Source organism: Nomascus leucogenys, chromosome 8 (assembly GCF_006542625.1).
Source record: "Nomascus leucogenys isolate Asia chromosome 8, Asia_NLE_v1, whole genome shotgun sequence".
NCBI classification, from domain to species: Eukaryota; Metazoa; Chordata; class Mammalia; order Primates; family Hylobatidae; genus Nomascus; species Nomascus leucogenys.
This window is the reverse complement of record NC_044388.1, coordinates 92,321,303-92,338,156: the sequence shown is the minus strand read 5'-3', so window position 1 is coordinate 92,338,156 and position 16,854 is coordinate 92,321,303. Positions and strand designations below refer to the sequence as shown.

The 16,854-nt window shown below is 41.2% G+C and overlaps 1 protein-coding gene across 1 annotated transcript in view; it reads right to left on the bottom strand.

Annotated features, from left to right (window-relative positions):
* PAPPA (pappalysin 1) overlaps window positions 1-16,854 on the bottom strand; it is a 247,286-nt gene that overhangs the window by 90,627 nt on the left and 139,805 nt on the right. Inside the window, exon 10 of the mRNA XM_003264052.4 lies at window positions 7,818-8,011. Within this exon, the coding sequence (XP_003264100.2) occupies window positions 7,818-8,011 (194 nt within the window). The remainder of the gene's footprint in view (window positions 1-7,817; window positions 8,012-16,854) is intronic.

Here is a 16,854-nt window from a genome sequence, read left to right as displayed (position 1 = left end):
CCTAGATCTCATTTTTTATAAAGCTCCAGTCACTCAGAGTTTTTCAGTCTGAATCCTAGGGCCAATCAGAGTGTCTAGATTTTTGTAGATTTGAACAGATATTGAAAGGGTAAATGACCAAAGGATGAATAGAAGAGAGAGCCAGGAGCAGAATCTAATAGATCTCTTTGTTGGGGCCCCATAAGATTCAGTAGATTTAAAGTCTCCCACAGTCCAAGGTTTCCATGAAAGTTTTGGGGGTGGTGATAGTGACCAACTCAGTGGGCTCCTTTCTGAGGCAGGCTCTGATTTTTACTTTCCTGGAGGGATTTTTGGGTGCCCCACACCATGGGACAGGCTGAACTAGACCACAGTACTTTCTGTTCTGTTTCCTTAGATGACTTGCACACGTGCTCTTGAAAAATTATTCAGAAACCACCAGGAGAAAGCAGATCCCTTGGGTATTTGGGAAAACTGCTTGGAATTGTCTCTGAAATTTCAGCATGTTCCCTTTGCCTTTCCTCCTTCCACCACCATTGGCAAAGGCTCTCTCATTTCACTAATGAGAGGAGATGAGTGCTTTGGTGAAGGCCATAGCAGGCAGGGCAGGCAAGGAAGGGACAGAGAGCCCCTTAGAAGTGACTTCAGCATTGGGTACAGAGTACAGGATTTCTTCCTGCCCTTTACAAATAGCACACTCTAATTAGCATTGCGGAATTGCTTATCAATGCAGAATTTCCAAGTGAGGCTGTTTTAATGCAATACCAGTATCCTGGTATAAGAAAAGAAAATGGAAGAAAGAGTGCCATGGGTGGAGTGATTCATCTCCCTGAGACTCAGTTTCTTCATTTTGAGAGAGGAATATTAAGAATTCTCAGCAGGGTTGCTCTGAAATCTATGCAAAATTATACAGGGCCTGGCATGTAAGAAGTGTTCAACAGTTGTCAATGTTCTTCTTTCAGTGATCCAACCATGTTAGCCCCCTGCTGAAAAACTCAGAAAAACTCGCCATTGCCCTCAAGATAATGTCAAGTTCCAAGCATTGGCAGGATTTTCCTAACCATGTGTCCTAGCTCATCTCTCTTGACTTCCCGTTCATTTATTATTTACCTTTTTTTTGGATATACCCCTCGCAGCCCCCATCATGCGATTCTTTCCTCCCTCTCCTGTCCTCCAGCTTATCCTCTTAGTTGAAACTCAGCAATCACTTCTCCCTGTCCTCCTCTCAGTCCGCCTCTCTGAGCACTTCCTACACTGCATCATAAGTGTATGTGGAAAGATTTCTTATCCTTGTATCCATACAATAGCCTAGTTGGTATCTAGTCCCTTGCTGTGGAGACAAGGATGAAGAAGACACAGACGAATGGCTTCTCCCCTCCTGCCTCAGACTTGGCAGCCATCAGAAAATATGCACATCTGGCTGGGCGCAGTGGCTCACACCTGTAATCCCAGCACTTTGGGAGGCCAAGGAAGACGGATCACTTAAGGTTAGAAGTTTGAGACCAGCCTGACCAACATGGTGAAACCCCGTCTCTACTAATAATACAAAAATTAGCCAGGCGTAACAGCATAGGCTTGTAATCCCAGCTACTTGGGAGGCTTAGGCAGGAGGACCACTTGAACCTGGGAGGTGGAGGCTGCAGTGAGCCGAGATTGTGCCACTGCACTTCAGCCTGGAGGACAGAGTGAGACTTTGCCAAAAAGAAAAAAGAAAGAAAATATGCACATCTTACAATTCCCTTTCACTGACATTTTATGGTTTCCTATGTATAGCACATAGCTTGTGACAAAAGTGTAAATTGAGCAAAGTTTCTTCTTCCTATTTGTGCATTTATTTTTTTCTCCCCATATCCCTGCTATAATTAGGCAGACATTCCAAAATTTAAGAAATAATTTTTACATGCAAGGGTTGGCAGTTTACAACACTTACGTGTCTCTCTTACTTCCATACACACATTTTAGAAAACTCTCTGGAAAGGGCAATGGGTGAAAGAATGGGGGCCAAAAGATAGAGATCTAAGCAGCAGGCAAAAATTGTAGGGCAGTATTTTGGGTATTAGAGAGAGGGAATGCCCACTTTCCCGGTATTCCTTAAATGCATACCACATATTAAAAGATGCAAAAGACACTAGCTCTTCTAGCTTGTTCTCGTGTGTCAGTCATTGAAGCAGGCTTGAGCTGCCTGGTCCTGTAGCTTTATTTCTATTATGAACACAGTGGCCTGCATCTTAGTTCTGCCCCTTATAGAGATGAGCTCTGAGGCAAGTTACTCTGCTCTCTGAGCCTTTGTGTCCTAATCTGTAAAGTGAAAACAGTGATTCCTATTTTTGTAGTAGCTTTAGTAGGATTCAGGAAATTTGGTGGAAAGCCTGGAAGAAGTTGATAAATGCTATTTTTATAATTTGTCCAGGATCTTCTGAAAGTGGGCAAAGGACTTTTCTATCTTACACACTGGCTCTCATCCCTACTGGCTGAGTAAGCTGATAGCAGTGTGGTTTCTTTCTCGGGGAAACTCCCTCTAGATCTTACATTCTCACTCTTGGGTCTTTGGCTACTATTTCTAGTTGAAAACACCCTTCTGATGATATGGTAAGCTTTATGAAGGCAGAAAAAGAACCAGTCCTTCTTTGAAACTTCTCAAAGTGCCTGCTGCAGTTCTGAGTATGCAGCAAACATTTGCTGACGCAACTATGTTTAATTCAACAGAATGTTGACTGAGCTTCTGTTCTGTGTGGGTCCCTAGAGCCACCTTGGGGGGAGTGCAAAGAAGGAAACCTGACATGAACAAGACAAGGAATTAACATTTGAACTACCCATCAAGTTAACAAACCCAGCACAGAGTGTTTTCTCTGCATCCTTCATTTCTACCAGGTAGCTACCATTCATCTTAATTTCTACCAGGTAGATGTTATCATTCTCATTTTCTACAGGACACTAAGATTCCCGGAAGAGTAACTTACTCAAGGTTTCCATGTCAGAATGGAATTTAAGAGAGCAGAGCCAGATCTGCATGATTTCTACTTCACCTCATTAACGGCCATGCTCTCTCTCTCTCTCACATTCCTCAGTGCAGGACTCAAATATATTTCTGTTCAATCAAGTGAATAAATAATGTATAAATTGTTATATTACAAGGTATAGTATGGTTTGTATTTTATTTTTATGTTTCTTGAGATGGAGTTTTCCTCTCATCACCTAGGCTGGAATGCAATGGCAGCGTCTCGGCTCACTGCAACCTCCAACTCCTGGGTTCAAGTGATTCTCCTGCCTCAGCCTCCCAAGTAGCTGGGATTACAGGTGCCTGCCACCACAACCGACTAAATTTTGTATTTTTAGTAGAGACGGGGTTTCACCATGTTGGTCAGGCTGGCCTCGAACTCCTGACCTCAGGTGATCCCCCCGCCTCAGCCTCCCAAAGCGCTGGGATTACAGGCGTGAGCCACCGTGCCCAGCCTGGTTTGTATTCTAGTAGAGGCATGAAGTATCATGGATGGGCCAAGGAATAATAATAGCAACTCAAAATGAAGCGGCCAAGGACTAATATACCCAATCGTGGGTTAATGGGACATAAAGTCAGAGAATCAATTACAAAGAAAAGAGGCATACCTAGGTCTCACCTGCCTTCTAGTGCAGGAATCTTCTGTTCAGTCAGCTACCCAGACTGAATGCCTTATGATGGGGAACTTCTTATATCACAAGGCACTCCATCCCACTGTGGATAGTTCTCATTCTTTGAAAAGTTTTCTTTACTTTGGCCCTCAAACTACTGCCCTCGAAATGCTTAGTCTAAGTTTTACCCTCAAAGGACTAACGAAATAAATTGGTTGGTTGACTGAAGGTCTGTAATCCCTTAGGAGAGCACTGTAAATTCCAGATAGTCTTAGTATTTCCATTTCCTCCTCAGGCCACTGCAAAGGAGGGAGGTGCCTGTTTGGATAGGAGGAAACAGACTTTGGTAGAAATGCTGGGGGTCGGGGTAAAAGGAAGGAATATCAACATCTCATTTTGGCATCCTTTTGTGTAAAGCATTAGAGAAATGTGAAACATGGAGACAAAATAAAAACAATACAAGATCTTTGCAAGCACTTAAACCAAACCAGGTTCTGAGGTTCCCAGAAGAGAGATAACTTGATTTTTTTGGTTAATTTGCATTTTCTTCTGTCTCAGGAACTTCTTGATTCCAGCTGGGCCAGGAAGGTGCATGGCCAAAATATCCAAAGAATGTCTCTTATTATAGGATGTTCAACCCAATTTGCACAACCAGGAAGTTTTGATACTTCTGATAAGGTTTGGATATGAGACTCAATGTTCAGGGTTAGCTTTGCCCTAACCAAATCTGGCAATCATGTTTGAAAAGAATGAACGAGAAACACTGGAAACCATTAGATATGGCAGGCTTTTACAATATCAAAACTGAAGTTTTAATCAATATTCTCAAGCCATATAGCACAATGCATGTTGTTTCTTTGCAGTAGTCATAGAGATCCTGCAGACTTATTGTGATAAGAATGTGCCTTTGATAGAATTCTCGCTCCTAACTCTTGTACAGTGACTAGGTCAGAGGCTAGGTATTTTAGTTCTTTGGTTTCTTCCACAGGCTCTAGCACAGAACTAGGCACATAACTCCAATAAACATCTGCACGTTTATCATTTTTATTGCACCAGGGAAAGACAGAAAGTGAGACCAAACTGAACTGTAAAGAGGAAACGGGAATGACTAGGTTATTTCATCATTCCATAAGCTAATGGAGTGTCCTAGGGAACTCCAGGGCATCATGGAACAGGGCCACCTTGTCAGGGAATGGAAACAGCCTGAATCTGAAGGTATGGGCAGTGACTATAAGTTTGCTCAAGGAGAACTGAAGTACCTCATGAGATCTGCAGAGTGATACTCAATGCTGAGATCTATCCATCTAGGAGTCTTTCTGCTTGTTTTGCAGTGAAGTTTTCCAGGAATCCAGCCACTTCCAACTTTTGAATGTGACCGCATGTTCCCAAGGGCCCACTGTCATTCATCTGCCATGAGATTCTTCTAATCCTAGATTCTTCCCTTATGGACTATGTAACTTATAGTGAAGCCACTGTGTTCCTCAGTTTCTCCAAGGTAGACAAAAATTCCTACCTTGAAGAATGACAAGGGGATTGGCTGTAATGTGCATACACATGTCCAGTGCCTGGTGGACCTTGACAACTACTATTTCCTTCCTGCTATTCTCTTCTATCTGCTTTGGTACTCCCATGCTCCTACAGAGCCTTTTCATGTGTAAATTTGTGTATGTATGTCTGTGTGTGTATGTGTATGTGTGTGTGTGAGAGAGAGAGAGACAGAGAGAGAGAGAGAGAGAAGAGGGAGAGTATGAGCATCTGGGGGGAAAGTGAGAAGCACATGATACAATTCCCATCTTCTTCCTAAGCCCAACTTCTAAGAGCCTCCCAGCTCCTCCTCTCAAGCTATCAACATCTTCACTGGAAGCCCTGACAGGGTGAAAATTAACAACCAATCTCTTCTAATCACTGTACAAGGTAATGAAGGGCACAATTATACTTCCTCCCCATTCTCTGTTGTTGGAAGGAAGGTACGTTTACACTTCAGGAATAGCCTTTACCTCTAATTATGCTGGCTCCGTGTGTGTGCGTGTGTGTGTCTGTGTGTGTGTGAGTGTGTGCCCATGTACAGGTATATGCGTGTGCCTGTGCCCCTGTGTGTGGTGGTGGTAGGGTGTGTGTGTGTGTGTGTTTGTGAATGACTTCTAGGTACTTGCTTTCAGATGAGGAATTCAGGAGACTTTTGTTCTGCTGCCCTCTTCCTGGCCCTGCACCCAGCCTGCACACATATTCCCTCCCCTGACCCTGTATTCTCCAGTGAGCTGATCTCATTATGGCAAATTTAGTTACAGCTGAAATCTCCTTGTAACAAAGATTATGTCCAAGCCCAGAGTAATGGAACCTAGTCGATTTCATTAAAATAAAATTGGTTACAATGAATAATTCAATAGGATGATTTTGTTTCCTCATCTCCTCTTTGTAGATCGAAGAGCTAGTATTTATAATGATTTTTTAAATTGGATTTTTGTTTAGGAAGAGATAATCACCAGTAATTCCTGACAGCCCCCCCTTATAAGATTGGAATAATTGCCCCATGAAGCTTCTTTTCAAATGCTAAGACTGGAAATTTCTTTCTCTCCTTTTCTCACATTAGTCGCAATAACATTTGGGTGATTTTTAAGCACAGCTGCTACCTCAACTCTTGCTCATGGGAGGTTCTGAGTGTGTTAATAATTCTCTTGTTTGAAGGTTGTTTTTAAAACATTTCTAAGAACTGGATGCTAGTGTTGAATTTGGAATTCCTGCTTCTCTTGCTGGCCCCAGCCCTGTTGTTTCTGAAGCAGGACATTCTATGTGATAGAGAGGCAATGCGTGAGTGTTTTCTGTCAGTGTCGTTCATTTGCATGTGGCAATGGGATGTATGTGTGTGTATGCGTGTGTATCTACAGTCAATTAAACACACATTTGCTGGGCACCTATCTAGCCTGTGCTTGAACATGAGAGGACAAAGATGAATAAACTGAAACTTGCTCTCAAAGAACCAGCAGCCTAATGGGGGAGCCAGACAGACAAAGAGATACTTCAGAGTTCAATATGATAAATGCAACCACACAGATGATTCCACCAAGTACAGACATGGCACAGGGGGAGGATGAACCCTAGCCATTCATCTATCCATGCACTCATTCATTCATTCAGCAGGCTGGCACTATACATTGTTAAGCATCAGGAAATGCCATGTTACCATTTGTTTCCACTCTCCTGAGGGCATTCAAAAATAAATGCAAATGAATAAAGCCTTTAGTGATGTAAACATAAACAAAAAGTGAATGAAGAAATCATCAAATACAGGCAACAACTAAAAACGAGGTAGTCCTATTCTGTACCTCACCCAGTGATTCTTCACTGGACCCCAGAGGAAGGTCATATCTTTCTTTCATCTAGAAGCCAGGCCTACCCCACTAAACCTAAATCGAGAAAACAATATTAGAAAGGAATGCCTGGGAATAGCAGCTCATCTGCAAGGCCAGGAGGCAGGCTGGTCTCTGAAAGGCCACCAGGCCAGGCAGCCAGAAGCACTGAGTCGTGTCTCTGGGAAATTTGAATCTCGGGGAAGGCAGGTGCTTCCTTGGTAGGATAATTGGAAAGGGGGCTCTCGGGACAGTATGGCCATCTCTAGAATCATACAATCACTGGTGGCCCCAAATCTCTCACTCCCTGGACTAAGCTGTCAGTCCCTTGGGGAAGAACTGTGGCACATAAATAGTGCATTAGGGGACTGAGGCATGAGTCACAGCTTCTTAGAATTGGGAAGGCCCTTGGAGATCAACAAGCTCAACTACTCTTTATTTTAAGGATGAGGGAGAAAAACAGGGCCCAGAGAGGTGGGGGAACTAGTCTAAGGCCACATAGCAAATTACTGTAGAATTACTGTTAATTCAAGGAGTACACAGCTTGGCGCCCCCTAAAAAGTGGGACTTCCAACATAAATTCATTCTTACCTCATTGAAATACATGATATATGCAAAATGGAGTTCTTTCTCCAAATATTAGTTATTACAGGCAAGGAAATAGGAGGACAGTCACTACCCTATCATACAGTGTTCCTTGCCCTAACAATTCCAGATCTAATCCTTTACAAATGGTATTCATGAAGCCCTAACGGTACATTTAATAAAGATATGCTCAAGTGGCCATAGCCAATGACACTGCCTTAGAGGTGAGTAGCCTTGTGGGGCATAGTGGAGACTTTGAATGTCTGCAGGAAATGTCACACATGCTTAGGATCTTACCTGGGATGCTGCTGGCTGTCCGATGATGACCCAGCCTGGGCATTGCTGGTCTTGATGAGATACTGAAGCATTGGATGCCCATTGATCCAGGAATCCCTGGGGCGTGTAGACACCACAGTCCTTAATGCTGGTTTTTTGTTCAAACTCCTCACATACCCCATCACCATCATGGAAATAGCACCGGCTGGGTTCATCTGCAAAAGATTGACATAGAAAGGGAGAGAATAAATAAATATTTGTTCTTTGGCCTCAGCAATCATCAGCAGCTGCAGAATCAGACCACCAAAACCATTGGTACTGTCAAGCCCATCATCATTAGTCACAATGGACTATTACTCAGTCTTTAAAAAAAGAGGGAAATTCTGTCATCTGCAACAACATGGATGAACCATGTTCATGGAGACCACCATGTTATGGGAAACATGGAGGCCACCATGTTAAGGGAAATAATCCAGTCACAGAAGGACAAATACTGCATGATTCCACTTATAGATGGCATGTAAAGTAGGGAAGCTCATAGAAGTAGAAAGTAAAATGGTGGTTTCCAGGGTCTTGGGGGAGGAGGAAATGGAGAGTTGCTTTTCAGTGAGTATGTGGTTTCAATTTGCAACATGAAAAAGTTACAGGAATCTGCTGTAAAATAGTGTGCTTATAGTTAACAATATTGTACTGTACATTTAAAATATGTAAAGAAGGTAGACCTCGTGTTGTGTGTCTACGCTGTAATAAAAAGTTCACAAACACTTTCACCTTCATTATTCGAAATATTCCTCATAAAAACTTCGTGTGGAAGATATTCTTCTTCCAGATGAGGAAACTGAGATTCCATACATCTTTAATAACTTGCCCAAGATCACACAGTGTGTTAATACCTGATCTGGGTCTCCAACTCAGGCACTCACTTTCCAAGTTCTGAGTGCAATATTTGACACAAAAGAATTTCACAGATGCAAACTGGGGGTTGTTTAACTGCAAAGAGGATTTCAATTTTGCATTAAAACATGAACTGATTTACAAGGGACACTGGCTTCAATTCCAGCTCTGAAACCAAATTGCTCTGTTATTTGAACAAGTCTTCTTGCCGCACTGGGCTCAACCATCAGAGCAGAGAAAGAGGTTACGCTATTGAGACACCAAGAACCCTTCCTGTCTAATGCTATAGGCTTCTAAGAGCTTGTCGGATACCCTAGGAGTTTTAGTTAAAGACCAAGTGAATTCTCAAGCTCCCATGTCATCTAAACCACAGCAAGTGCTTCTGTTTGGAATGATTTAAAGCTGCAGCCGGCTGCAATGATTCTCACTTAGCTGCAAGGACAAGGATAACAGAAGCACAAAGCTAGCAGTAGGATGCCTTCTAAGTAGGTATGACCTATGCATGTTTCTTGATATTTCAACACAGAACAATACAAGGAAAAACCTCAATGTGGCCATCCAAAAGAGATCACCTTGTCCACCTTTTTACTAATTCTAGCATCAGCTCTTCTGTGCTATTTTCCCAACTTTTCTAGGCAAAGCTAAATACCACCTCCTGTGTGGGTGCCTATTTTATAAAGATTTCTATCTTAACATTTATCACACTGTGCTGCTATTAAGTCTATATGTTGCAGGACTTTTGGAAGATTCTGAGCTCCTTGAAATATAGTTGCCAGCCAGTGTCTTAGGGTTACTATATAATTTATCATCCAAACTAGAGCACTTTGAAAATGACAGTGGTGCTATTAAAAATTATGTCTAGACAAAAGGAACATATCCTGGGAAAATCTGAATTTCTCAGGCAAATCAGGATATATGGTCACCCTAAGGCTTCTGCTTGATTTAGAACATTCTTCCACAAAATAATAGAGTGGAGCTCTGGAGAGGGCACTGAATTTAGGGCCAAAGACAAGGGTTTGGTTTCTGTCCCTTATATTAGCTATGTATCTTTGCACAACTGGCTTCACTTACTTCTTGGCCTCTTCCCCCTGTCCCCAATCTGTAATGTAGAAATTATAGTCCCAACCAGGATAACCTCAGGATAAGCACAGAACTCTAATAGGAAATGAACATAAATGTGCTTTGTACATCCTAGAATAATCATTGAGAGAAAAAAAAATACTCTTCTTTTAATGGGTCAATTTGCTTCTAAATGGAGGAATTAAATCAGCTTGTGAAATCAGTGCTCACTTGAAACACATTCAAGCAAATTTCCCCCAGCTAGAAAGAGCCCCTGCCAAGGAGAAACAAGACAGATTTCTACGATGCTACGTATCTGAAAAGAAGAGTCATTGGATTCAGGGGCAGCAGAATGCTGACCTTCTTCCAAGCTCCAAAATCCCTTGTTTATTTCTGCCAACAGTTTACCTAGTGAAATACTATCAAAAGACCCCAAATAGGGCCGGGCACAGTGGCTCATGCCTGTAATCCCAGCACTTTGGGGAGAGCCAAGGCAGGCAGATTGCTTGAGCAATCAGATGAGCCTGAGCAACATGATGAGACCCTGTCTCTCCAAAACATACAAAAGTTAGCTCATCACAGTGGTGCACATCTAGTCCCAGCTACTCAGGAGGCTGAGGTGGGAGGATTTATTGAGCCCAGTAGGTCTGAGCTGCAGTGAGTAGTGATCACACCACTGCACTCCAGCCTGGGTGACAGAGCAAGACCCTGTCTGAAAAAAAAACAAGCAAAAAAACAGAAAGAAAAAAGAAAAAAAGAGAAAAAGAAAGAAAGAATGAGCAAAAGAAACAGAATAAATCAATTCATTATAAGTGACCAGCAGCATTCATGGCAGTTCAACCATAGAAAGAATACAGGCTCAGTACTTCTCAGTAGCTCCAAGCTCTTATGAATGTGGCCACTCTACATATTGTATAACCTAGGCCCAATCCAAGAGTGACCAGCCATAAATCCAGAGTTTACTCTTCAGAAACCCAATACAGAGAACTGAAAAGAGCAAGGGTTTTGACATCAGGCAGAAGTAGGTACAAATCTGAATTCTGCTTCCTATAAGCACTACAAAGAGGACATAAATAAAATAACCTAACCTCTCTGAACTTCATTTCCCTCATCTGAAAAAAAAAATGGAGGTAATGATATTTACCCAGCATTGTTGCAGTGATTTCAGATGATTGTGGGTATAATACTGGCCCCTTCATCCATTTTATCTAATGGAAAACTGTAAGCTTGAGGAGGAAGCCATCTGCTTCCAGGTCACAGAGACAGGTGGTAGCAGAGCAAGAAGTAGAAGACTGGCCTTTTTACACCTAGCAGAGAAATCTTCCCCCTACATGCCATAGCTACAGAATGACGAAAACAACCTCTTGGAAATAAGATCATAGAGGTGTCTAACTCTTGGTATCACTTTCTTCTCCTCCAATATAAAGAAAAATAGGGTAAGATTATGTTCTCTGTAAGGGTAAGATCTAATCTCTAAAATGACTTAATTTCCTTAGCAAAAAACCTCTCAGAATGACAGAAATTGGGGTTAGATTTTAGTTCTTCTAAAGGATAATTTCTTCCTGATTATGTTTAAGACCACAATAAATTTGTCTGCTAGGAATCAGCAGAACCTGAGAATGGAGGAAAGGTAGAAATAGACATAGGTAGGTAAACAGGTATGCAGGCAGGTCGATAAGTAATAGATGATATATAGTTAGGTAGAGGAAGAGTTAAAAGACAGAAAAAAAAGATGGAGTTAAAAAGAAAAGGGAGAGAGACAGAAAGAGAGAGAGAAGATGCAGTTTCTCCTCCAAGATTCTGCTGACAAAGCTATTGTGAATCTCTTTTTAAAATAACATCCTTGGACACAGCTATTCAGTTTCTGTTGCTACTAGTGTCCCGGGGGCCCTTCAGCTACATCTGCCAGCCCGTGTCTAGGGAATTCTCTCTCCCTCTCTACTCCCTCTGCCCCAAGCACAGAAGAGAACAGAGTGAGGAATGGAATACAAATGTGTGGACGGAAAAAACAAAGACAGCAACAACAAAACACTAAAGCAAACTGGTCTTGTTTTCATTACATCAGTTTACTTGGTGCTCCTTAAATACTTTCTGCTAGATGCTGAGCAGGTTTTAGTGAAAAGAGTCTGAAGTCAATACCAAGGTCAAATAACTTCCATGTAGTAGCCAGGTGGCATTGATAATAATACAGTACATTTCATTGTGAGGGGTACTATGAAAATTATACACAGACATACACACGCATGTGCACACAGACACGCTTTTATACACATACACATCTTGAAAACATAATACACTTTCAATAAATATTTGTTGAACGAATGAATGACCAAAATCTGGCATCCCCAATGTATACACTCTCAACCAAATATAGTTTAAAGTCTGTACCCTTTGACTATTTTCTTTAGGCTACGTCTTAGGGAGAAGGAAATGGAGCTGTAAGCCAGGTGGTGACTAGCTGATAGTGGGATTGCACTGGGCATTCTGATTTCTCCATCCCACGCCATCTTCCCCTCATATCAGGGAATTCCTCACTTCAGATTCATTCCCTTTCATGTGATGACACATTTAGAAATCTGCTCTATTCAGCTAGGAGACTTGACGTGGGTAGGTGCCATTAGCAAAGTCTGTCTTCCTCAGTTGAGATTTCATATGCCAGAAACTTTCTTTTCCTTTTGGAAGAAATGAGTTCAGCTTCTAGAGCCCAAGGCAGATTGACTTTGTGTAAGTGGACAGACATAGTTGATACTGCCACCAGCTGACTTATTTTCATTTGTCTGGAGCATCAAGGTGAAATGCCATGTCCCTGAGTTCCTGAGGCATGTCTGCAGGACACTACTTAAGATGCACAGAGATCATTATTCCCATTTGAAAGCTTGGAAAACCAAATCTTAGGAAAATGATATTAGCTTACCTTGAAGCAAAGGCTCAGGTTAGAGTTATTGTTGAGTTCTTATCCTTGAAGTCAGAAACCCTGGATTCAAGCTCTTGATCTATCTCTGATTATTGGTTAATCTTGGACATGGTATTTCACCTCCCTATGCCTCAGTTTCCCCATATATAAAATGAAAACAAAATTACATTTTAGACTTTCTCAACAAGGTTCTGAGGATGATCAAATAGCATAACAGACTGAGATGGGAAAATAATACTGGTCTTAAAGACACAGGGTCTACTCTTAACAGTGATGATAATGAGGTTGGAGTTGGAGAAGAAGTCTTCTGAATTAGAGATTCTACTTTTCTCTACCCAGCCCTAGATCCTAAGGTATCTTGAAGGATAGACATGATCAAAGAGGATGCATGAGCTATTTTCAATATAAATGCCAAGGAAGCAAGTAAACAAACAAAAGAAAAAAGTAACAACCTAAAGAAAAGAATATATTGATTTACATTGGAATGATTTCAACACAATTGGTGGACAATAATTAACTTAGCTGGATTAGAAACTTTGGGAATTTATGATGTCACTAGAATCGCTCAGGTGAATAAGTGACAGAAATAGCTAAAGAAGTTAAAGAGGTCAGAGCAGGAGAAGGGAGGAAGAAATTAAATTATTGGTGTCTTCTCAGTACAAGATATTAGGGATAATTTTCACAAGGAAACTTGCCTTCACATTGACTCTTATCAGTTTCAAAACGTTGAACAGATAGTCATAAGTTATTGGTTACTGTAAAAGCTAACTGAAGTCAATGTGTTCTTCAAACATTGCCTGAGATAATGTGTATTCTCCAGGATACTGGGATAATTTAAGGTATTTTGGCTATAAGTCTTCTACCTGACATACAAATCTTACCATACCCCTCCTTTGATAGATCCCCACTACTTATAGAAGGTCATTTCCTGTCAGACATGGTGGCTCATGCCTGTAATCCCAGCACTTTGGGAGGTTGAGGTAGGTGGATCATCCGAGGTCAGGAGTTCAAGACCAGCCTGGCTAACATGGTGAAACCCTGTGTCTACAAAAAATACAAAAATTAGCCAGGCGTGGTGGTGTGTGCCTGTAATCCCAGCTACACAGGAGGCTGAGGCAGGAGAATCGGTTGAACACGGGAGGTGGAGGTTGCAGTGAGCTGAGCTCACACCACTGCACTCCAGCCTGGGCGACGGAGCGAGACTCTGTCTCAAAAAAAAAAAACGAATAAATCCATAAAAATAATTTTAAAAAACATCATTTTCCTTAGCTTGGCATACAAGACCATCCACAAACTGTCTTCTTCTTGCACATTCCACATCAACAATTCTGTTTCATTTCTCCATGCCCTTAGAAAGTTGTTTTTCTCTGCCTGAAGTGTGCTTTCCATTTTTCACTTCGCTAACTCCCACTGGTTCTTCAAGGTTCATCTAGAGCATCTCCTTTGCAAGTCTTCTCTATTTCTCATCCTTTTTTCCTGACTCCCACCCTAGCTGAGTGTCATTCCTGTGTTCTCACAGTTCCTAGATTTCTTCCAACACAGTTTCCTCACTGTCTGTCTGCGGGTCTGTTTCCTTATCAGGCAGACAAGATCTCTGCGAACAGAATTGTGAGTCCTTCACAGTAGTATTTCCAACCCATAACAGTGCTCAGAGTAAAGGGGACACCAAACCAGTGATTGAGGAATATATGACTAGATGAACAACAAATGAAAGGTAACAACGGATTTATCTTTGATTTCATTTATTATGAGATTATACACAGTCTAAACTAACTAGGTGCTTGTGTACTTTTTCATAATGCTATTACTGACCATACCATGATAGTAGTACAAACCAGATTTCATCAAAACAGAGGCACCTTCTTATAGGGTATGTCATACTTTTTCTTAAAGATTTATCAGCTTCACTATAAAATTTCCTCAAACCTTGGGATTGCAGTTTTCAAAATTAAACCCCAAGGGATTGCTTCTCAAACATTTCTGAGATGCCCAGCTAACACTAAGAACCCAGTAATTCATTTTTGATTATTTCAGCAATGAATGAGCAACACATAAGAGCTACCAAAGCTTTCTGGAGATTTTAGGAGTGAGGGCTATTGCAATCCCCAGCTAAAATATCTCCTAATCAGTAGATGAGAACTGGAGAAGTCTATAAATTCATTTAGTCAATATACTAACATCTGCTTGTTGTTGTGCTGGTGCCGGAAATACATTAATGAATCAGGACAGGCCCTCCTCCAATCAATACTTCTTGGGAAAATGAGAGAAGGCTTCCTTGACAAAATGATTTGGGGGAAATATCTTAGAGGGTATAAATAATTTGAGCATGCAAAGAGAGGTGTGTGAGTAAAGGATAAACTTTGACCAATACTTGAGTAAGGGAATGCAGTAAATCCTGGAACTAATACAGTGAGAAACTGATCTGAAGATAGATTTAAAAAAAGATTGCAATACTATGTTAAATAAATTGAAATTATCCCTTAGGAATGAGGAGACTTTGAATTTTTTTTTTTTTTTTTTTTTTTTTTTTTTTTTTTGGAGACCGAGACTTGCTCTGTCGCCCAGGCTGGAATGCAATGGCACGATCTTGGCTCACTGCAACCTCCTCCTCTCGGGTTCTAGCAATTATCCTGCCTCAGCCTCCTGAGTAGCTGGGATTACAGGCACCCGCCACCACGTCCAGCTAATTTTTGTAATTTTAGTAGAAACAGGGTTTCACCATGTTGGTCAGGCTGGTCTGGAACTCCTGACCTCAGGTGATCTACCCCCCCCACCAGCCTCCCAAAGTGCTGGGATTACAGGTGTGAGCCACTGTGCCTGGCCCAGTTTTCAATATATACTTCTGGGAGCAAAATAGTTGGTTACCCTTAAGTAAGTCTCAAAATTACTTTTGGAAATCTCTGATTTCACTTTTTGTAACATTCACTGGTATTAGCTAAATATAACTAGTCTGGGAAGTTACTGAGGTTACTAATCTTCCAGCCCATTGATGAGCCAAAAAGAAAGCCAAACATACCCAAAACTACCTGTAGATGAGAAGATGAGAGTTCTTAGTCACTAATTTAGAGCTCAAGGAGAAAGCAAAGATTTTGAATGTACACTCTTCTGAAATGAAACTCTTTCCAAACGATGAGTGGATTCACCTGTCTTTCTAAATTTCTTGCAAATAAAGATAGGACAGCTTTTGAGAAATTAGCATCTATTTCTATTTCTAGCTAATAAAACAGTGATTGGCATTATGATATTCTCTTTTAGTCCAATGATTACTTTTCAAAAAGATCTTTAAAGGCCAGAAAAAAAGTAGAATATTTTAAGTTTAGCTGTTTATTTAGAGATGAGTTCAATAACAACAGTCTTTATGCCACATCAAAATTCTTCCAAACAGCAACAAAAAGAAAAACCCCCACACACAACAAAGCGCGATCTTTGTACTTAAACATTAGTTTCTTGGAACAAGGGGAGCAGGAGTGCTTACCCGCTGAAGGTTTACAAAGAGGAAGCTTGGGTGGGGCCGGGAGGTGGCTATATATTGGCATATGTTTCCTCTGGGACAGAAATATCTTGACTTTATATAGCCTATCTTTCAAAGGCTTCGTGTCAAACCCACATTGCTGACCTCATTCAATTCTATTCAAACCAGGGTTTCTTCTTAACCTCCTCAACCAGATCATCCTGCCCAGAGTACAAAAGACAGGGTAGTGAGGGCTCCTAAGGAACCATGAATCTGCTAATAAGCTTCAGATGCTGATTAGGTCTACTGAATCTGAGGAGCTTAAGTTGGTTTCTGGTTCCTTCAAAGGTTGGCCACATATCCACATTGGCCAGAAATTCCTCCCTGTGTTTCACTGTGAGAATCAAGCATCCTCCAACAAACTGAAGGCACTGTAAAAGAAGAGCGTCCCTGGAAGTAGTCACATTATCACACTAACTCTACACTCAGGCCCATCAAGGAAGGCACCTGTAGCACAGCCTCATATTCTATCTACTTAGCCCTTACACACTCAAAACTGGCTTTGCATCTTCCTCACCTCAATCCCTTCTCACAAAGCAGCCTATGAATCTATCAATGATTTATCTAAAATATGAATATTTTCATGTTTGAAATACTTTATTTATTTATTTATTTATTTATTTATTTATTTATTTATTTATTTATTTTGAGACAGAGTTTTGCTCTTGTTGCCCAGGCTG